The 24629-nt window shown below is 35.3% G+C and overlaps 1 protein-coding gene across 1 annotated transcript in view; it reads left to right on the forward strand.

Moving 5' to 3' along the window:
• Positions 1–24629, forward strand: part of MDGA2 (MAM domain containing glycosylphosphatidylinositol anchor 2) — an 875220-nt gene that overhangs the window by 540522 nt on the left and 310069 nt on the right. The window contains exon 4 of the mRNA XM_053656885.1: positions 22160–22356. Coding sequence (XP_053512860.1) covers positions 22160–22356 — 197 coding nt within the window. The remainder of the gene's footprint in view (positions 1–22159; positions 22357–24629) is intronic.

A 24629-nucleotide genomic window follows, 5' to 3' on the forward strand; every position in this document is an offset into this window, starting at 1 on the left:
TTCTGCTGCCACTGGCCTCTGCTGCTTTGTCTCTTGTGAGCAGAATGCTCACTGCTACTGATGTCTCCTCCTGGTGAACCTTCAATGCTCTTCTCCCTCTCTATGCTGTCAGAAAGTCCTTCCCGCTTTTCATGATCAGCTGGTACAGAGGTGCTTCCCACAGAAGAGCCTGTATAAAATGAAGACACAGGTGCAGAGAGAGGTTGAGGTTAAGTAACTTGCCTTACATTGCAATATTTGCAGTAGTAGTGAAGACCAAAGCAAAGATCTTGGTGATTACCCTGTTCTCCCTGTAACCAGCAAGTTAAATGTATCTTGTCTAACTTTAGTTAGTATTGGTTTATATAGTTACTTGTTAAATAAGTACGAACTTCCAGCATAGTAATAGGTGGATTCTCATAAGTAGAGCATGCAAGTAATAACTGTTCAGACTCTACATTTGAGAGTATGGCTAAGTCCCCTCAATGTTCCCAGAGCTGAGTCCAGACCATTAGGAGATGGCATCTGAAAGCAGAATCCTACGTGCCAGATACTTGGCTAGATTGCCTGATATTCTATCCAATACAAATTATCTTGTTTGCTCCTGTGCATTTATTTTTAAATTAATAATTACAATGAAGAGCATCTGTTAATCACTGGGAGGTACAAAGCCAGCTATTTTGTTCCTACCATCAGGTCTATCCTGGAATCATGTATAAACCATTCTTTTTGTCTCAGGTTAGGTTTTTGTCAAATTGGTTCATATTTTTGCATTTGATATTATATTTTTATTTTAATAGTTATTTGTTTCAAGTTTTGTTCTTTCAGGCTTTGTTGTCTAGACCAGACCTACCAGTCCCCCTCAGCTGTGTCTCATTTTGAGTTATCTTAATTCTATTTCAAAGACTTATTCAAAAATACATGTTGCTAAAGATGTCTTGAGCAATATCAGAAGTTGCTGGTACTTGTATGATGTTTGAGATAATTAATGTTGTTACAAGGAGGAAAATACATGATATATTTCCTTGGAGAAGATAGAAAAAATATGTAATTAGACATCTAGACATATAGGTTTGGGGACTGATGAAATATATACTACATGTGTTATTATTAAATCATTTTTAAAGTTTGTGAGGATGAATTAAAGATTAAAATTGTAAGTGGGGCTGCTTATAAAATAGGAAATTAAAACTTAGAGCAGAAGATGTATATTGACCTACAGAAATGGAACTATGTTGTCATTTAGCCACTGATGTAATTCTTAATAAGACAAAAATGTGTGTTTTTATTCTGCCTATCAATAAGTGAAGAGTTAGGTCTAAAACAAAGGTTTGTTAGAAACTCTGATGGTCAGGGTTCGTAGTTGCAAGAGTAATGGAATGCTACTTTGTGTATTGATTTTGGCAGAGACCTGAAGGCTGAGGTCAGTTTAGAAGTTTCCAAGGACCTAAGGCAAAGTGGGCTGCTAGACCATCTGTGCCAGCATTGGAGAACCCCAACTTCAGTTTTATAAGCAACTGAGGCTGGGACCTGGGGATGGAAGATAAGGAATCCTTTGTTTAGAGTTCTTTATTGTTCTTGCAGGAGGGGAGAGTGTAATGCCTCTTTCTTCCCTCCTGTGAAGAGAGGGGAACTTCAAGACTTTGGCCCTAAGATCTGCAGAATCATCTACAAAAGACAAGACTTCATTTTCCTTACCTGTCCTCCATAATCTCTACAGTCATCATCTGTACAATCCCAAAGGGGCTAGTCTCTCTGGCTAGTGAGAATAGAAGTCAGGACTCAAAGAACCAAATAGGCCAAGAGAAAGAGGGGCTAAGTAAAACCCCCCACTCTTCATCTGTTCTTAGACTTTCATGATGTCAAACTTAAACTAGCACATAGCTGGAGAGTATGCAGAAAGTCCAAGTTAGAGGGATCACAAGGTTTTTTTTGTTTGTTTGCTTTGTTTTAATTATTGAACTAGGTATTTCAATTGCAGAAGTGGAACTGTTCTTGTGATTGGCTACAGGGAACTGGAAAAGCTGTGAAATGTGCCCCAACATCAACAGAGAAAAGATAGCCTATTATATAGGCAATAGGGGCCAGTGTGAGAAGGAATACAGTTGATTTATGGCTACTGCCTATAAGTCTGCTAATTCAATAAGCCATTGCTTTAAGCAGGAGAGTTCAACTCTGGCTGATTATAAGGTAATGAAAAGAAGGAAGGAAGAGGGAAAGAAGGAAGGAGGGAAGGGAGGGAGGAAGGAAGGAAGGAAGGAAGGAAGGAAGGAAGAGGGAGAGAGGAAGGGAGGAAGGGAGGAAGGAAGGAAGGAAGGAAGGAAGGAAGGAAGGAAGGAAGGAAGGAAAGAAAGAAAGAAAGAAAGAAAGAAAGAAAGAAAGAAAGAAAGAAAGAAAGAAAGAAAGAAAGAAAGAAAGAAAGAAAGAAAGAAAGAAAGAAAGAAAGAAAGAGAAAATTCTTTTAAAGGTTTTATTTATTTATTTTTAGAGAGTGGCGAAAGGAGGGAGAAAGAGAGGGAGAGAAACATCAATGTGTGGTTGTCTTTCACATGTCTCCACTGGGGTCCCGGCCCACACCCCAGGCATGTGCCCTGATAGGGGATTGAACTGGCAACCCTTTGGTTCACAGGCTGGCACTCAATCCACAGAGCCACACCAGCCAGGGCAGAAAAAGAATCCTTACAGACTTGGTTCCAGCCTGCAGAATGAAGTGTAGAAAACAGCCAGGGACTAATGAAACCAAACAACATATAAGTTCATATTCCCAACTCCTGCAGAAGCCAGTGAGGTCAGGGTTGCCACATCAACAGCCATGGCACACTGAATTTCCCAGGGTGCCCTGCTGTTCTTCGTGTCAAACATGGGGTTCTATCACTAGTACAGTTGCTCCTATATCCCAGAAAACTCAGTATCGTTGCTATTACTCCACTACATGATACTAGAATGGATCCTCCATTGTCCTTACATCTTTGCATCAGTAGCTCCCACTTCAAAGTTTATGGTCCTTGCATTCATTTGGATGAATCCGTGGCATGTGTTCACTCTCTCTACAAAGAAAGCTAAGGAAGCTAGGAGAGAATGTATCTAGCTTTTTCTTTTCTGTTTTTTGGTGGGAGATGGGAAGTATCCAAAATATCTGGATGGAGTTCAAGTGTTAGCCCTCACTTGATGGAGATAGCTATTTACATATTTTTTCAAGTATGTACAGACCCCAAATCAAAGAACCCTGATATAAGAAGTCCAATTTTTGAGGCCTTCTTTGACCCCTCAAAATTGTGTCCCCTTATTTTTTAGTTAGCCCATCCTGCCTCTGTTGGCTGACAAGATATGTATATTTGTTATTTCAAGAGCCCCTGTTCACAAATTGGCCAGGACAGTCCAACTCTATTAGGCAAATAATTAAATCAACTGACTGTGTATTGATTTGATGATTTATAGTATGAAATCAACTTTGAAATGCTATTTATACCTAATGAACTGAATATAATTTCCTTTGTAAACTTTGTGATGTATCTGGCAACTTCATTGTGTCTAGTATAGTATCATGGGTTACTGTACAGCCATTTACACAAAATCACAGCTCTTTCTTTCTATCAGCACCACTCTAGGCACCCCGGCACCCATGATAGTCATTTGCCTTATCTCCCCACATTCACCATTGCTACTTTTCAACATGTTGTTGGCATTGAAGCCAGGGCAACTTTTATAAAGTCAGATTTGTTTCTATTGCACCCTACAAAGGTGTCTTCAAAGGTGTCTCACTACCTAACAGCCACAAGACCCCTTTCCACTGAGCCTTGCATACCTCGCAAGCCTCACCCCAGACTTCACTTATTTCCCTGCCTTTGCTTCAGCCATGCTACTTTTGATTCAGTTCCTGTATTTCACAAGGGCTCTACCTATGCCAAGGGCTCCGAATACTCTACGCTTGGCCTGAAATTCTCTTCAACCAGCCCTCACTAAATCCATTATATGCACCGTCTTCCTCAGGGACAACTTCCTGATGCTACAGACTGGCATGTGTTTCCTTTTCACCGGTTCTCATGGCATCATATCCCTTCCTCCTAGCACTTATCATATTATAAGTACATGATTTGTAACAAATTAAATATTTAAGTAATTAATTATTTTGTTTTTATTTCATCAGAATACAAGCTTCACAAGGATAAAGTTAATGCTAACCTTCCTTCCTTCCTCCTTTTATCTCTTCTTTCTCTCTCTCTCTCTCTCTCTCTCTCTCTGTCTCTCTCCTATTGAAAACTCAGGGCCTAGGGTAATGGCTGGAAGATATTAGATAGATACTGATTAAATTTCAATTGAATGAATGATTTAGAGAGGAAGAGAAACAGTAAATCTTTAATGAAAAATACAAGATATCATAAAAATGATCACAAGTAGAAGCAAGAAATGTATTTTAAATTATATGCACTCTCATTTTTGGACTGGAAGGGAATATGTCTGAATTTACTCAAAGTTTCATCTAATTATTGGTGTTATTTTTAATATACTTTCTTGTACTTTTCCATATTTTCCTATTATATTTGATAGCTGTTAAGGAACAAAAATATATTTAAATACACAATTTGGCATTGGATACACCAGTCCCCTTTATATATTAGCTTGGTGAAATAAAACACTTCTTTGTTGGTATTACACACACACACACACAAACACACACACACACACACACATATATATATATATATATGCAAACAAGAATGTTATCTGCCCTTGTTTTGTTGTTGATTTATGCAATATGAATAAATTATGAATGGTTGTATGTGTAAAATGTGTGATTGTGTAGAAAGTGCATTTGTGAAAATTTCGCAGATAATTCACTAATTTATGATTAAACATGTAATTCCTTATTGAAATGCAAATTTTCAGTCTCAATTCTTAAAAACTAAGTACTGGAGAAAAAGAAAATATGAACTTCTATATATTATATTTTGCTTTCCATAGATATTAGGTTTACATTAGGAATAAAGACTTTGTTAGTATAAATAATATAACTTATTGAAAAACATACTTGTAACACAAAATTATATTGGGTTAGCTAAAAATTCATTTTTTTCCATAAAAAAAGAAACACTTTTCATTTTCACCAATAACTTTACTGATTTCAATATTTTGAGTATGTTTGCTATCTCTTGCATGGCAGAATGTCAATTTTTCTTAATTAATTTCTCTATTTCATCACTGTCAACTTCGACCAGTCTACCTGGCCACAGAACATTGTCCAGTGAGAAATCTCCAGCACAAAACTTTGCAAACCACTTTTGACATGTCTAATCAGTCACAGCAACTTCTTTATGCACTGTACAAATATCTTTTTGCACTTTAGTTGTATTTTTACCTTCCTTGAAATAATAAAGCATAATATGCCAAAAATGTTGCCTATTTTCTTCCATCTTCAATATTAAAATGGATACATAAAAGATCACCAATTTCGATGAGTTTATTTTATTTAAATTGCAATCATATATTTTATATAACACAGTATATGCAAAGTATTATTTCAACATGTAATCAATCTGTTTAAAAGGTATATTTTCCATTCTTTTTGTATACAAGTTTTAAAAAGCTGGTGTGTATGTTACATTTACAGCACATCTCAATTCAACCCATAATTTTTAATGCCGTCTGATATGACAGCTGTCACAATACAATCTAACAATTTTTTTTCAAATGAAGTTAAAGACAACTAAGCACTTCTACCACCATCTTATGTAAAAAGAAACATATAATTTTTGGCCAACCCAATATTTATTAAGTGAAGATATTTGCTCATGATCATGAAATTGAATTAGATATTCACTTGATCTAATAATGATGAAAAAGAGAGGACTCTAGATGAAATTCTATATCATTGTTGATTTCTAGGAAAGGTTCTAAGACAGAAAATAAAATTATTGCTGTAAACTTAAAAAATATTGATAAAATTATAAAATGAGATATTTAAAATATAAATATACTTACAAAATATATAATTATAATAAATATTAAATACTAACACATTAAAAACCCCTTAGACTCTAGGAAAAAACTTCTAGAATGTTTGGAAGAATAGGAAAGTAGTTTGGTATCAGGTACACAAAAATTAAGTTTTCAAATAATAAACAATGGTAATGAAAATATTTTACTCAATTAAAAAAACATGAAATATTAAGGAAAACAGTTATATATGACAGAATCCAAATTGACTACATTAATTTATATCTAAGAATGTAATATACATTCTGAATTCGTGTAAAGTACATACATGTTATTGAATGAATGCATCTAACATAAAATATAAAATATATCAAATGAATAAATGAAATTAATGAAATCGCATGTTATTCCCATGGTTCTGTGTTTATATATATATATTTAAAGTTGAGAAAAATAACCTAATATAGACATTAACTGAGAGACAGACCCCGAGAATTCCCTAGAAAGTGTGAGATGAGATGGCAGTAAGGGACTGGGGTGGAGCGAGTTGTTTTAATAGAATTTATAAGCTAAAATACTACCATATCACATTAACGTGACTTTGCATAGGAATAGGCAGATTCATACAATGAAAATATAAACCAAAAATAGATTCTAATACATGTGAAAATTTAATATATCATAAGTCAGTGCTCAGTTCATTCTGATAGAATGCAATACTAAATGTGTTGCTATTACTGTATCTCCATCAGAAATAAAACAAGACTAGACCTTCAAAACACATGCTGTTCAAAATTCAGTTCTTGATGGAGGGGTGACAAACCTTTGGCATCTCTGGGCCACACTGGAAGGAGAGTTGTCTTGGGCCACACATTAAATACACAAGCACTAATGAAAAGTGATGAGGAAAAGGAGGTTTTAAGTAAACTTGCACTTTTATGTTTGACTGCATTCATAGCCATCCTGGGGCACATGCAGCCTGTATGCCGTAGATTGGACACCCTGGCACCACAAAGACTTCACACACATTGAGGGGAAAACTAGACCTATGCTACCATATTTTAACCATCAACACCACACACAAAAAGGTAATCATATTTCATTACATAAAATTATTTTGTCTAAGACAAATTCTGTTAAACAAATTAATAGAAAAATAGTCATCAAAAGGTCATATTCTATAATATTTAAAGAGGTTTTAGAGTTTTTAAAGGAAATGACAATGAACCTAAGAGAAAAATAAACAGAGAATATGAATTGGCAGTTAAAGGAAGCAAAAGTCTAGGTGGCCATTTAGCAAATAAAAACACTCAAATTTACTAGTTGCCATATAAGTGCATTTGGAACTGACAGTGAGCTACAACCTTACATAATTGGAGGGCAAAAAAATTTAGAAGAGCAAAATATCTACTATGCTTGAGATGTAGGAAACATGCTTGTGGTAAAATATATATTTTTCTAGAAAGAAACCAGGCAAAATCAGTTACAACTACCTGCAAGCCAGCTTCTCAGTTATAAAAATTTCTCCCATCAAAATGAAGCCATCAGTTTGAAAGTACTGTGCATGTTCAGAGACCATTGGCATGGCATTATTCCCAGAGGCAAAACACTGAAAATAAAGTCAGTATGTGCACTATGATATATGGATGATGTACATTTGAAACCTATATAGTTTTAGTAGCCAATGTCACTGCAATAAATTCAATAACTTTTTAAAAATAAAAATAAATAAAAATGAAAAATTGAAGCAGGATTCAAAAATAATGACCTCAGCACCCATAAAAGAGTAATAGTTAAACAAATTATATACATTCATGACCAGGGTTCTGGTACAGCTATAAAAAAAAAAAAAGAATTAGTGTTCTAACTTGGGGGCATTTCTATGAGCTATTTTGTATGAAAACAGCAAAATGTTAAAAAATATGTTATATGATTAATTTTTACAGAAAGATAAAATTATCGTGCATGCACTTTGAGGGTGTATACTTGTGTGTGTGTATGAATATATATGCCTGAGGAAAAACATAGAAGAATACCATAATGTTGGCATGATTACATGGAGAGATAAAAGTGTGAAAGAGAGTAGTGTAATCAGAGAAAACTTTTAAGAAGAAAACTACTGAAATTTATAAAATATATATAATGTACACATCATTTATACCCATTATTACACACATTTATGCATATATTATATTATGTAATAATCTTATATCCAGCATAAGAAATTACAATATATAGGAATTATAATGTACATAATTATATATAGATTGTATATGCATATTATCACATGTTTATACATATATAACACATATAATAATGATATCTAATGAATATATAACCATATACATTACATAGACATTAATTACTATTGTGCATGTATATGCATGTGTGCATATCTGTATTCATACACTCATATATACACACACATACACATACACACAAAAAGCAGTTCCTTTGTTATCATCATTTTTCAAGTGTTTCATAGAAAGTTGTTCAATAGAAGGAAAAAAGGAAAATCTTGAGATAGTTTTTCTAGGCCAACTGAATGTTCAGAAGCTATTTTCTCAGAATGAAATGCAAATCATCAAAATAATATTAGCTTAAGAGCCAAAAATGTGGTTATATATATATAATTTTAATTATAAAAGATACCTTGCATTCTAGTTTGTGTGAATAAATGAGTAAGAATGAAATTTCAAGCAAGAATCTACATCTTATAGAGAGCTTTGTTCTTATAAATGTGCCATCTTGAGAATTTGGTTGTAAGTACTAATTTTGTTTTATTTTATGGAATATCAGATAAAATTACTTATTGCTCAAAAGTCCCTATGCAGGAAAAAATACAAAACATATCATGTCATCAATTACTTGCACAAAATCTCTCACTGATTTATCTCAGAACACTGTGCTTTTTGTGGTGTGCCGGCAGAAAGAGCTATAAAGCATTGACATTGATGCTTTGTTTACAATGAAGTCCCTTGTGCTTGATTGTTGATATGTATAACTATTAATTAGCTTCTCTTTTGTGTAACTTCAGGCCAACTTAATTTTATGCATGCTATTTAGCACTATCTATTGTTACATTCATCCTATCGTTATAGTAGCAACATAAGTTTTTACCCATTAGTAAAAAAATAATATGCTTGTCTAGCTTTAGTGCCTCTAATGTATTGAGTTGTTATTTTCCTTAAGAAAATAAATTTGGATTTCTTTTTGCATAGGAATATTAAGATTTCTGGAACTTCCAGAAGAAAGAGACTGCATCCAGTATAATATTTAGTATGTCTTTGCCATCTGGGTTTTCAGATTCATTTGGTTTAATTCAAAGATTAAAGACAGAAAAATTGGACCAAATGGTGGGATAAACCTCTGTGGAAAACATGCTTCTGCTGTGATTATTTTTAAGATTAATTGATTCTTTAACTTGTAACTACTCCCTGTGACTTCAGTTGCAGTTAATAACTGATTAACCATAAGCACATAGATTAATTGTTCCAGCGCAGGTGGGTTAACTCTTTCATGTCACTAGAGTCCCCTGGTTTAAGTGCAGAACAGACTAAGCAAATGCTTCCATGATTTAGTGAGCCTCACCTCAAACAGTTCTCTTTAATGTATGAGAAAGGCAGCTTATATTATCATTACATTTTATTTTGTTAAAGTGACTTTAATTTTTCATTTCCTGGCATATTTAATCAAACATAAAGTTACCAGAATATTATTTTAGTTACAAAGGGGTACCTGTTGGATTTATGGGGCAAAAAGTAACTATTTTTAGATGACCATACTCGTGTATATAAATAACCTTGCTGAAAATTGACATTGATTATATTTGTGACAGATTAGTCTTTACATTACTTTATTAGGTTATTATTGAGTACTTATGTCCATTATGGTGGGTGCTAGGGATACAGATATGATGAAGATTTGGGTATTGTATACACAGGGGCATATTTTATAAAATATCATATTAGCTATGTTATTAAATATATTTAAAACAAATACTCAAATATCAAAATATAATAAATGATTTATATTATTTTATAAATGTGGAGCATTTTGACCTCCAATAAATAATAGAAATCATAAATCTCTTTACTTCAAAGAACATTTTGTACTCGTTGATTTATATTATCTCTAGATATTTGAATTTTACTACTTAGCCTTTAAAATTAAAAGAAATTTAAAAAGAAATAAGTGCAGATAAACTATCAGCAATAACAGAAAATAGTCTAATATGGCTTTATGATATTATAAAAGTGATTTTATATGAAAATTTATTATTGATTAATATAGAGAGGGATCTTACTGTCCCTGAACTATAAAGACCAGAAAATTAGAAATGATAACCTTGAGGTCCTTGCATAAAACTGAACTGCAGGTACTCTGCCTAAATCCTGGGAGTGTTGGAAGATACCTATAATAAAAATTGTCCTTATCTGGAAAGAGCCATGTAACCCAAGGTCAAATCTCCTCACCAGGGAAGCCCTAATCCAGTAATTGATTAGTGTTCTCTGCAGAGCAACTCAGTAGGACAGTCTGAAAGACAATCACAACTCTGTAGCTCCTTCTGGATCATCTGGAGATTTTGTAGTGATGCATCACAGTTGAACTCCTTTGACTGCTTAAAACTACTTTTTTTTATACCACCATAAGAATTGGTTCTAAGGGCATTTATTGAGGGCATTCCTCAATAAATTTCCTGTACGCATTATTATCATCAAAGAATCGTATTTTTAAGGTTTGAGGAAGTACACTCTAAAATAGAATGTTGGTGATAAGAGATTGAGATAGATGGAGTTTAGCCCACCAGCTGGCAGTTAATAAAAACCTATTGCTGGTGATGGGTGGACCACTGATACCCCTTGAATGCTATAGTAAAAGTATTAAAACTTTCACTGGTGGCAAACAAAGATAGGTACCAGTAGAAAGTAATGCATTGTAAATTCACTATCTCAGACTTTTGAGGAATTCAAGGGAAAGTAATAATTTTAAGAACAATGAAATCAGTTTCTGCTGGGTTCTGTTCAAGAGTGGAGAAAAAGGATGAAAGGCTAAATGTGATTAATCCTGAGTTGAGGTAATGGTGTGAGAAGAAGACCTCTTTAGGAGAATAGAAGAGACTTTATCTTCTCTAGCAAGAGGTCACAAAGGCTGATAATAATGCTTAGAATTTATTTAAGATATAACAAAGCTTCAGAGAAGCTCATATCCTACAACCAACTTCTGAACCATGGTTGAAACAAGTGGAACCCTGAGTTGGGCAGTGGAATACATCTGGGTTTATGATTTCAGGAAGCTTAAAATAGTAGCTCTTCCTAAATCTTCTAGGCTTAAAAAAGTGGTCCCAATTAGAAGCTATCACTACCATCTCACTTAAAGATGATGCAGAAACTTCTCCCTTTTATGTTAATACATATACCCTAACCTCCACTCTGGGCTTTCAGATCAATACATAAGGTCAGTGGAAGACATTATTTGGCCATGGAAATGCTGCATGTAAGACTGAAAAGGGACCATGCTCCAAACAGGCTGCACAAGCTAGCCAGTATTTACTGGCAGGCGTCAGAAGAATATGTTTGGAGCTAGATCCTGAGGCAGCTCCATCAAGTGGGATGAAAAATAAAACTGAAAAAGGTTGGGTATGGAGAGAAAGATCAAATGGAGATGAAGAATAAATGTTTATTGACATGGCAGCATTGTCTCATGATATAAGATTTAGCATGTTGGCCAGAATAGCAGAAGAGGGTTCCTGCTAGTAGGGTAGCTCTCAGAAGCTTGAGTAAACAATGGTTCCCACTAAAAGAATTATAAATGCCAGAACTGCTGTGCAGATAATAGGGAAAAAGAGGATCAAAAGACTATGATGTGTGAATACTTAAGTACAGAAAAATCATCAGCTCAATATATTCTGTGTAAAAGGTTGGAGGACACTGCAAAAACACCCCTAGAGAATGTGCTGATGACTGAGATACAAGCATCATTGAGAAGCTAAGAGGTGACTGTTTTCTGCAGGCAAATGTTGATGGCAAGAGAAGCTATTACAGAATTGGACTCCCTGATAGAAATGGGGATGCCATGACCTCAAAATAATAGAGGCTAGGTGGCAGTGCTTAGCTGTCATAGGCAATGCGGGCACCATTATCCTAATGAACTATTTCAAATCTATGCAGCACTCTGGACTCATAAAGAGCTATGCTGGTGGTTAATAGATCATACCATCTCTTGGAGCAAAATAAATGGACAATCAACTAGGATGTTACCCAGTCTACCACAATTAAAGAAATCAGATGGACAGTCAGTAGTCTGAATGTAGTTATATGATAAAAATTCACAACTCCTTGCTCAATTTCTGAACTTGAGGTAATTTATAGAACTAGAACTCTTCCATTAAAGGGGAAACTGAGTCACCAGGAAGCACCCTGTAACACCATACCAAAGCAAGTAAAAATGGTAATGATTTCCCCAGTTCTTTATCAGAATAACCTATATCCACTTACTTGAATAACCATATACTAGGCAAAGTGAACTTCTGAAAAAATTTGAATATTATTATACACAGGATTCAAGCTGACCTTGATACCTGAGGTTCTACAGAATCATTATATCCTATGCTATTGGATTTGAGCATATTGGTGCCAGGTAATAAATGGGACTGTGATCCATGACTGGCTCATTTTGTGTCTACCAGTCCACAAATCCACCCTGATTTTATTTGCCTAGTTTTCAATTGTGTAATTAGAATTGTGTAATTAGACTAGTTGTCAAAACTCTACTGATTCCTTGACTCTGGGGGGTAAGAGCTATCCTAGTCAGGATAGAAGTCTTCAAAGAGGCTTCAAATTAGAAGTCTAATTAGAAGTCAGAGGCTTCAAATTAGAAGTCTAATTTGGAGCCTCTGAAATGTTCCCACTTCCATCTGAGACATAGAAAACATAATATAATATTCCCAGGGGAAATAGCAGATTTAATGCCACCCATAAAATCTTAAAAGATGTACTAAGGGTAGTCCATCTCATATTCCATTTTTTGACTATGTTGTCTCCCACTGAAACAAGAAACTGGAGGATGATATTGGGCTATCAAAAACTCATCCAAGTAGTGCCCTGATTTCAGTTTATTCCAGATATGGTATTTTTGATAGAGTAAAATAGCATAGGTTCATGCATGGCATGTGTCCAGTGATCTAGTTTAGTATACTTTTTTCTCATTTCTTTTAGTAAAGAAGATCAGAAATAATTTGCACTCATTTTGGACAGACAATAGTATACATTTGTAGTCTTACCCTAAAGCTATACTAACTCTCACACTTATTTTCATAACATAGCCCAAAGGGATATGAGCCATGTGGGCATTTGACTAAATACAAGTATGGTTTTACTGTATCAGTGACATCATGTTCCTCAGTTCAGATGAAGAAGAAGTGGTTAGTACAGTGGATATCTTGGTAAGACACACATAATCCAAAGGACTGGGATAAGACTATGAAGATTTAATGACCCACAATATTAGTAAAATTTTAGAGATCCAGTGGTCTGGGGCTTGCCAGGGCATTCGCTCCAAAGTAAAGCACGAGTTATCACATCTCACAATTCCCATCCTTCAGAAGGAAGCACAGTGCCTGCTAGGTATCTTTGGGTTCTGGGTCATAATCCATCCTCGGAACTACCATTTCAATCCATTTTTCAGATGATTTGATAGGCTATCAGCTTCAATTCAGTCTTAAAGTAAAAAATGGTTCTGTTGTAGGTCCACACTGTGATGTAAGTGGCCCTGATCCTTGTCACACAACCCTGGAGAATCTATGACATTAGCTGTATTAGTGCTGGAAAAGATGCTGCGTGGTTTACAGCAATCTCTATAGGAGAATTGTATAGTAAATGTTAGAATTATGAATGAGGCCATGTTTTCTGCAGTCAAGAATTATATACCATTAATAAAGTAGCCCCTAGTATCCTGTGGGGCATTGGTAAAAATAGAATGTCTAAATATGCAACATCCAATGATGATCCAGCCTGAACTGTCAATCAGAAGTTAAATTTTGTTATTTCTACAACACCCACTCAAAATAAGGTTGACTCATCAGGATTCTGTCATTAGATAGAAGCGGTACAACTAGGATGAGCATGGCCAGGGCCAGAGCCCAAGTAAGCTGTACAACCAGATGCCCGGACCCCCATGACACCTATCAGTGTTCTACCAGTGCTTGTTTCTCACTTCTTACAGGGCTACATAGAGCATCACATATGAATGGATAGAGGAGAAAAAAGGCTAAGCTACTTTCTCTGTGGTTAAGCTTAGTATATATGTACACAAGTTAAAAATTAGGTTCCTACTTCACAAGAACCCCACTCTAGGATTTCCTCGATAGACAAGAATAAGGGAAAATCTTCCCAGTGGGTAGAACTTTGCTTTATGTGGTATACTTGGTCAACCTCTTTGTGTGGAAAGAGCAGATCTATTAAAGGACTTTGGTGGACCTATGAGAGTGGAATGAGGTGTGATAATACTTCTGTTGTATATTAGTGAGCACCAAAAAGTATCCACAGCAGATAAATCACAAAACAGTGAAGCAGACAGAGTAATGCAGAGAGCTGATATCAACCAGCTTCTGTCATTGGCCATTCTTCACTAGCACAACAAGCTCATGAAAAAAAAAAAGTCATAATGGCAAGAATAGAGGCTATTCATAAGCTCGAGTCACAGGTTATCATTGTGAAGATTGGTATATCCACTGCCACTACTGAATATTCCACCTGGCAGCAAGAGGCAAACATTTACCTCTTGATAAAGCAATGTCTTTTATGATTGCCAACCATTTCCTTGGTAACAAGTTGAGTACATTAGACCTTTATTACCCCGAGAGTGACAGTGTATAGTTTTGATTCAATTTGACATGTATTGTTTGTATGGATGTTTCTGTTGACCTCAGCCAGCAGCAGCCTTATCAAAAGGCATTTTAAAATGTTTTATTCTTAACACAGGATCCTACCTAACCACTCATGAAACCAGAGCACAATTCACAGACATGAAGATGTAACAGTGGAAACATTGCCTGTGATTCTCTGATCATATTGTGTTCTATACCACTTAAATATGCCAGCTTATTAGAGTGAGAGAATGTCCTTTGTATGGGGCAGCTGAGTCTTGGAGAGGTAATATCCAGCAAGAAGGTGCGCTGTCCTCCAACATGCAATATACATCCCAAATCAATTGCCATTATTATAGGAGGCTTTTTGTTCCCTATAGAATACACAGGTTCAAGAATCAAAGAGCAACCCCACTTACTACCATCACATTAAATGACACACTTGGGGAATCTGTATTTCCCTTCTGTGAGCTCACACTTCCATGAGCTCTCCCCATTTAGAAGTCCTAGTTCTCAGAAAAGGAAAAAGCTTTTATTAAGTGACACAGCAAGAGTCCCATTAACCTTTAAGCCATAGTTGTGACTCGTTACTGTAAGCTGTCTATGTCAGGAAACTGTAGATAAGAGGGGTCACCATCCTGGCACAAGTGAGTAGCCCATATAATCAGCTGGAGGTAGGACTGTTTCACACAGTGAAGCCATAAAAAACATGTTTGCTACCCAGTTGACCCACTGAGTCATTTCTTAGCATTCTGTTATTCAATATTGATGTTAAACAAATAAGCACATCAGTAATGGCTTGAGAAGGGCACGGTGATCAGGGAATCAAAATCCCCAGTGAAAAAGGTCTAGTAACCTCACCAGGTACTTACACCAAAAGATGTACTAACTCAGGATGAGTTATTGCTAATACTAGAGGTTTGGTCATGAGTTTTAAGGAAGGAAATTGTCTCCTGAACATGAAAGTGTAGTAAGGTGAAGCAGCAAGTGCTGATGGAGAAGCTGCAGCAAGTTATCTAGAAAACTTACCTAAGATAATTAATGAAGGTGGCTACACTAAAAACAGATTTTTAATGTAGAAAAAACAGCCTTACATAAGAAAAGATGTCATCTGGGACTTTCATAGCTAGAAAAGAGAAGGCAGTGCTTTGCTTGAAAGCTTCAAAGGACAGGCTGACCCTCTTCTTAGGGGCTAATGCAGCTGGTGACATCAAGTTGAAGCCAATGCTCACTTAATACTCTGATAATCCTAGGGCCCTTGAGAATTATGCTATACCTACTCTATCTGTGCTCTATAAATAGAAGAACAAAGCCTGGATGACAACACACATATTTACAACATGGTTTGCTGGTATTTTTAACCCACTGTTGAAACCTATTGCTCCAAATTTTTTTTTTTAAATACTACTGCTCATTCATAGTACACCAGGTCACCTAAGAGCTCTAATGAAGATGTACAGGATTAATGTTGTTCTCATGCCTGCTAATATAGTATCCACTCTGTAGTCCATGAATCAAGGAGTAATGTTGACTTTCAAATCTTATTTAAGATTTACCTTTTTTAAAGCTCTAGCTGCTATGGATAGTAATTCCTTGATGTACCTGGGCAAAGGAAAATGAAAACTTTCTGGAAAACATTCACCATTCTAGATGACATTAAGGGATTTCCTGATTCATGGGAAGATGTCAAAATATCAACATTAATAGTTTGGAAGAAATTATTTCCAACACTCAAGGATGACTTTGAGGGGTTCAAGATTTCAATGCAGAAAGTAACTGCAGATATAGTAGAAATAGTAAGAGAACTAGAATTAAAAGTAAAGTCTGAAGATGTGACTAAAAAAATTGCAGTTTCATAATAAAACTTGAGTGGATGAGGAATTGTTTCTTATGGATGAGCAAAGAAAGTAGTTTTTTGAGATGGAATCTACTATTTAAGATACGATAAAGATTGTTAAAATGATGACAAAGAATATAAAATGTTACATCATTTTAGTTAATAAATTCTGGCAGAGTTTAAGAAGAACAACTCCAATTTTTAAAAAGTTCTATCATGGGTAAAATGATATCAACCAGCATTGCATGCTGCAGAGAAATCATTCATGAAAGAAAGTCAACTGGTGAGGCAAACTTCATTGTCTCACCTTAAGAAACTGTTACATTTATCCACATCCCCACCACTACCACCCTGATCAGTCAGCAGCCATCAACACTAAGGTAAGAGCCTCCACCAGCAAAGAGATTATAACTCACATGATGGCTCACATGATGGTTAACCTTTTTAAAAAATAAAGTACTTTTAAGTAAGCTTTAGAATTTTTTAAACATAATGTTATTACTCATGTAATAGACTACTGCAGCAATGTTCAACTGGTACTGTAAGAATTTTAAAAACATGCAATACTTAACTATTTATTTAGTCAGGGGTACTGATCTCTTTCCCATTGACTATCAAAAAATGACAACAGCCAACACAACAGCCATCAGTTGTAAATGAATCAAATTATACCTATTTTTGTCAGATTGGAAAAGTATATATAGTTTTGGTGTGCTGTAGAATTTTAGTAATTAGTTTATATGTGCCATGAGATGAGAAAGGTTGAAAATTGTTGGATTATTATATATTATAAACATAACTTTTGTATGTCTTGGCAAAACAAAAAAATTAGTATAACTCCCCTTATTATGATACTTGCTTTATTATGGTGACCCAGAGCTAAATGCAATATCTCTGAAGTACACCTGTATACTTTCTGCACAGGTATCTCTGTTTTAGAATCTCTTTTCTGACAAACCTGACTGAAGGCAAATTCACATATTCAGTATGCATTCAGTTACATAGAGAGTATATGTTAAATGTATATTTTAAGTGAGATATATGTGTATGTGGCTTAAATCATATATCATATGTATATGAATTTCACTTAAAGTACATATTTTAGCCATGCAATTATTTGACCTGCCTAAAAGATACCTTGTTTTTTTGCCTTGGCTGGTGTGTCTCAGTTGATTGGAGGGTTTTCCCATAAACCTAAAAGTCATGGGTTTGATTCCTGGTTAGAACACATGCTAAATTGTGGGTGTGCACCAGAGATAACCAAGCAATACTTCTCTGTCACACTGATATTTCTCTAGCTCTCCCCTCTTCCTTTCCCTCTCCCTAAAATCAATGAAAATGTTCTCAGATGAGGATACAAATAATACAAATATTAAAAATAAGAGATACCACCCTGGCTGGTGTAGCTCAGTGGATTGAGCGCAGGTCTGCGAACCAGAAGTTCACAGTTCAATTCCCAGTCAGGGCACATGCCTGGGTTGCAAGCCAGTTTCCTGCAGGCCAGTTCCCAGCAGGGGATGCACTAGAGGCAACCATACATTGATGTTTCTCTCCCTCTCTCCTTCCCCTCTAAAGATAAATAAATAAATATTTAAAAAAAATAAATAAGTGATACCTTGTTTTGACATATTTATTTTTAAATCTGAAAAAATCATTTAGGAGTTTTATAAAGTAGAAATTCCTAAACAGGGGTGAATGCAATAGAGAATTCTGCCAATACAATATTCATTAAGATCGACTGCCACAGGATTAGATTCTCTGATGGCCATTGTTCAGGTTTTATCTGTTTCTAACTGCACTTTTCGGCACTGCAAGCAATGAGAAAAGATGGAGAGACATCAATAAATAAGTGTTAGGACGTGCTATATTATTAACTATAGGTAAAACCCCAGTAGAGTGCCTATTTGCTATGCAGTTCTGTTCTATTTTTAACCGTGTTGGCTTCAGAATTTTTTTCCACATAACAGCTGATATTTTCATAAAAATGAGACTATGACTGACAGAAACTGCACAAGAACAAATCGTCTATGATTAATCACAACACAAATTGTTTATGCTAGCTTTCAAGTCACCAAGACAAGATCCAGCTAATCAGTCTTCTGAAGCATTTGATACAGTTTAAACACCTGTAAAATTTCATGATAATGCTAGCATCCCTACCTACTCCAACTTGTTTAAACCAAAGAGCATGTATCACTGCACAACGAATAGAGTGTATTTAAGCAGAAAGTTCCTTGAACTTCACTGAAAAGCAGTAGTTGTTCTGCAAATTTATACAAGGTAGGACTGGCATGAGATTCACATTTGAAAAGTATTTTTTTTTAACTGTAGAAATTTGGGATTCTGCTTTTTAATTTTATTCTTCAAAGTAGCTATTACTTTCTACTGTGCTGGCTTTTAATTATTTTAATATATCAAAAAGAATATTTTCTAGGGGAGAATGTCTTTTAAATATTCAGGGTAGCATATGCTCACATACCTCACTATTCATATGTTTATATAAATATGATAGCTTCTTTTAAGATTTCACATAAAAATGCTGGTTATGTAGAAACATTTGATACCCTGAGCAAATGGGAAAGTGACATTTACTTATTTAAAATGTAAGTGAGTTCATTATGAATTGGTGACATAAAAATATAAAAAAGACATAGAATTACTGGGAGTCTAAATGAAATCCTATTTAATAATAATAATAACACACTCACTTTTTAATTTTAATTGTTGTTCAAGTACAGTTTTCTGTCTTTTACTCCCATCCCAGCCCACCCGCCCAGCCCTCTCCCCTCCCTCCCATTTCCACCCCCTCGTGTCTTTTATACTTGTTCCTGTAAACCCTTCCCCTTTTCCCCTGAAATTCCCTCCCTTCTCCCCTCTGGACACTGTCAAACTCACTTTTTTTGAGGAATTACTATGTGCCAAAGCCCTGTTAATATATAATGTGATTATTTCTATTTAATTGGTAAAGAAATTGAAGACCACAAAGGTTAAGTTACTTTTTAGAGTTATAAAGCTAAAGGAGCAAAGCTCACTGAAATTAATATGTAATTAGAGCAAAATATTTTGCATCACTCTTAATAAGTACTGATTGAGTTTATTAGCACATGGAACTGAGAGCTCTTGTTTTATATTCCCCCTTTTTAATTAAGATATAATAGACCTATAACATTATGTGAATTTCAGATGTACAACATGATGATTGAATATTTGTATATATAGTGAAATAATCACCACAGTAAGTCTAGTTAACATCTGTCACCACACACTGTTACAATTTTTCTTGAGATAAGAACTTTCAAGATTTACTCTTAGCAACTTTTAAATATGCACTACAATTGTTATTTTAAAGCTAGTACACTTTTTTTTCTCTTAAGAAAATAACCTGGGATATTGTATATCAGGAGTTGGCAATCTCTGGCAGACAATAACCCATGAACCAAATTTGCCCGGGGCACTTCCATTTGTAAATAAACTTTCAATGGAGCTCAGCAACATTCACCTCTCTTTGATTTTATCTGGTGTCTTTGGCTGCTTTCACACTACAATGGTAAAGTTGAATAGTTGAGACTGATACAGAACAGGCCTGGCGGGGGGTCAATGATATACTATTGCCTGAGCTCCGGGGGTCCTCCACCCCATACTAGGTTCACCTTTCCTGCTGTCAGGGAAAGACGTCTCTCAATGCCAGAGATTGTTGAGAAGGAAAGAGATGATTTGTTTAAAGAGTTATACAAACTTAAGAGTAATAACTTAAGGTCTTCATTGAGATCCCAAAATCCTTTAGAATACCCACAAATGCACAGTCCTTCCTTCCCCCTCTGCCCAGTCTGGGGTACCATATCTCAGAAAAAGAAAATAGAAGCCCGTGATTCTTCTTTGCCCAAGCCACATGGTCCCAAAAAGACCCTTGGTTCTTCTCTGCCCAAGCCACTTGGTTCCAAAAGGACACCACATAGCTGCCGCACCTGGGTTTAAATCTCAGTGCCAATCTTCCTCTGCCGTACCATTTCCAACTGCTCACACACTTGGCCACAGCTGCCAGCATTCCCTATTTTTCCAGCTTTACTGGGCTGCCATAGTAAATCCGGGTAGGTGTGGCCCTGTGGTGTAGAGCCAATCATCTCCAAGCTCTTCTCAATGGCCCTGCTCCATGCATCCCATCCCCCAGCTCAGACTTATGGGGGTAAGGACGTCATATGTAAGGGACCGGTTTGTCTTGGCCTGGCAAATGTGACTCGGCTCTGTATGGAAAACCTACAGATGCGAAGTGGTGGACAGGAGCCAGATCTCCAAACCAAGTTTTCCTGTGGGAATCAGGCCTAGAAAATGCATACAGATTGTTATGGCTTGCTCTTGCTAAAACTCCATCACTCTGGTCTAAAACAACAGATGTGTATTGTCTATCTTCAAGGTAATATCCAAAACCTGTAAGAGTTCTCCCAAGGACAGAGCTGATGAGCTCATTGTCATTCCCCTCTGCATGTTATTTTCATTTTCTTGATTGTACCTAGAATGTAGACAATAATATTTTATGTGATAGATAATAAATCTTTGTTTAATGTAAGACCCCAGGAAAACAATAAAAGCCTGTCTAGGCAAGGGTCATGGTACTCCCCTCTTGAGGGAGTAGTCGTGCCTGTTCCCTTTTTCCACACAGGATTGTTGTCACCTGTGCATTTATTCTCATCCATCAACCACAATGGGCAGACTCTGCTGGCCAGGGTCTGCAACAATCATATATATATATATTTTTTCTAACATTTCCTGGACACCGAGTTCTGGACCCCATTATAAATTCCTATATGGGCCCTGCCCTTGACCGCACCCTGTTACAAGACAAAGACTGTATGACCGACCAAAGCCAAAATACTTATCTATTGGTTTTTCCAGAAATTATTTGCTAAGCTCTGTGGTGTACACCACTTATCTAAACACTTAGTTCCCATATTCAGAAATAGAAACATTAATGCCTTTTAATAGTACTGTCTGTTAGTACATTTCAAATTACCAAATATGATCTGGGATATAAAATCTGAGCTGAAGGAAAAGTTTAACCCAGTACAAGATCACATTTCTTCCTATAATACTTTTTGAACATAATTCTTTGATTATTTTAATGTATAGGCATAAATAATTGGAAGGAGAAGTATATTAAGTGAAGGAACCAACTGAGCTGCTTGATATGTATTTCTCTCCCACTGTGGTTTGTTGTTTTAACTAATCTCTTGATTTTGAGGATTTTGAATTCCGACCTCTCACTTGAGCTCTGTTTTATGTGGCTGTTGGCAAAGTGTTGTAAATATGCGAGATCATTTGTACTCTTTCGACAAATAGAGATCTTGAGAAATAACTATTATTTGTAGTTACCTTCTATCATTGAAATTTCTCTGTGAATCAGTTCTGTAAACTCAGTATAAAATGAATATCGTGATAAGCAATAAAACCATTAAGAAAGTGCATCTTCGGTTAGTTTTTAGATGTGTATGCTTCAAAAGCCACGGAACTCATAACACTGTCACTTTGTTGCTCTTATTTTTTCCTAGATTTGGATGATCCTGTAGTAACTGTTCATCAAAGTATAGGTGAAGCTAAAGAACAGTTTTACTACGAGAGAACAGTGTTCCTCAGGTGTGTTGCCAACTCCAATCCACCTGTTCGGTACAGCTGGAGACGCGGCCAGGAGGTGTTACTACAAGGATCTGATAAAGGAGTTGAGATTTACGAACCCTTCTTTACCCAGGTAGGAATTCACATATAATATACCCACCTCACTCTGATAGTACATTTTCCTAATTTAAGTGACATATAATATTTATTTCTATTTAAAAAGATAGTTCCATCAAACCTGGCCTTTTTAAAAAACAGTGTTTTTGACTGAATGATGAGACTCAAATAATGAAGAAAATTTGTTTACCTTTTACATGGTAGTTTAGTTTAAAATGTTAACTCTCCAAAAAATTTCAAATTAATCATCCTGACATATATCTTTGTTAAAGGTTTACCTAGATTTCACTATAAAATACATAATTCTACATTTGCTAGACTGTTTTTTTTTTATGTGGAGAATATTTCTTAAAATAAGAGACTCTGGTTTTCCCATAGCAATGGTAAATGAGTTTTAAGGGAATGAAGAATCTACTTGAAATTCATTTCACGTTGGTTTTAGAAAAAAAAGTAATTTCATTTGTTTTTGGTTTTTAATTTTTTATGAGTAGAGCCTTAATTATGTAGAAATTAAAACATCTAATGAGTCATTAAACACTTACTTAATAAAAATAAAAATTGAATTTATTTTCCATAGAGTGAAATTTTCTTCTATTTGAATATCAGATTTTGCCATGCTGCTTAACAAAGGCTTTCTCTATCTTTGCATGTGCTGGTACCTCTGTTGTGGGGCTGAATTAGTTCTTTTAAAAATATTTAACAAACAAACAAGCTTTTCTTGCCGTTCTGTGATTCATCTGCTGCAGTTGATAATTTCCAGTAACATGCAGTTCTAACTCCTATTTTAAAATATCTTTCCTGCCTTCGGTTACTAATTATGTACTTTATCTCTTTCTGAAATGGCCATGTTTTTATATCTTCCTGAATAATTATGTAGGAGAAGAAATATGACAATTCTTTTATGTTATATATGTACTTAATTTGTTAATATTAAATATATTTTATAGGCTAAACAACAGAAACTTCCAAATAGCAGCAGGTAGAAAATTCAGTTCTTATAGCCACAGGAAATATTGGCTTTTTTGTAGATGAAAGGTTATCGATGATTTTTCTTCATACCTTACACGTTGAGATACTGCACCTGGGCCAGACATGCACCCCCCCACCCCATGCTATGGATTAGGATAATAGGTTTCTAACCGGCTTAGTGCTTCTTTGGAGGAAACTCCAAACCTCTGAGTGATCACTTAAAATGTAAACTTTTTTCTGCTGTAATCTCTCTAGTGGATATGAATATTAATAAAAACTGCTTGGATGGTTTAAACAAGTAAATATCTCTAGTGTATTCAGTGTATTGTATTGTACCCCATAAGACCATGTTTGATCTTGCTCTGCCTTGCTCTCTCTTACCTAATCCTTTAAATCTCATACACCATTCTAGACACACAATCCCTAGACATGCCAAGAATCTGCACACTGTTGGTCCTTCCGTGTAGAATGTAATTTACTTAGGTACTACGACAGGACCATCCTGGTACTGAGGACTCATCACCTCCAAAAGGCCTTCATGGGCAGATCTATCTGACGTAACATCCCTTCCTCTCCATAGTTACTCTTTCCTAATACCTGGTTTTATTTTATTTTTCTCATAGCACTGAAACTATCAAATTATCTTATGTTTGAAATTAACCCACTAATAATAAAGACTTTGTCTTTTCAACAGCTAGAACATTGCCTTACATGTGAAAGATTCTTAATCCATATGTATTAAATATTGAGCCCATATTCCTCAATGGGGGTGCCTGGCTGACTTGTTGTGGGATGGTTACAATTAACTCCAAGTTCCTAGTAATTCCTGAATCACTCTGTAACTCCATCCCTCTTCACCCACTAAAGAAAGCTTAATGAATTGTGAAGTAGAATAATGTTATAATTGAATTTGTTCTAGTATATTTAATTTTCAAACTGTGACGATTTTCTAGTTATAATTTAAAACATTAAAATATTTCATTTTGGACTAATTTTAGACTTACAGAAAACTTACAAAAATAGTACATAGTTCCCTTGTATGCCTCATCTAGCTTCTAATGTTACTATCATAGAGAACTATAGTACTATCAGCAAAATTGAGAAATTAACATTGGCACAATACTATTAACTAAAGTATAGATTTTATTCAAATACACTAGTTTCTCTAGTAATGTTCTGTTGCTTTATTCTATCTAGGATCCCACATTGCATTTCATTTTTATTTCTTATGCTCCTTCTTTAAAATAACAGGTCTTAAAAAGCAGGTTGTCTTTTTTTTATTAAGTTCTAGGTACAATTTATATATTCTAGTAATGAATC

The sequence above is a fragment of the Artibeus jamaicensis genome, unplaced genomic scaffold (assembly GCF_021234435.1).
Source record: "Artibeus jamaicensis isolate MK-2021 breed Jamaican fruit bat unplaced genomic scaffold, CSHL_Jam_final scaffold_286, whole genome shotgun sequence".
NCBI lineage: Eukaryota > Metazoa > Chordata > Mammalia > Chiroptera > Phyllostomidae > Artibeus > Artibeus jamaicensis.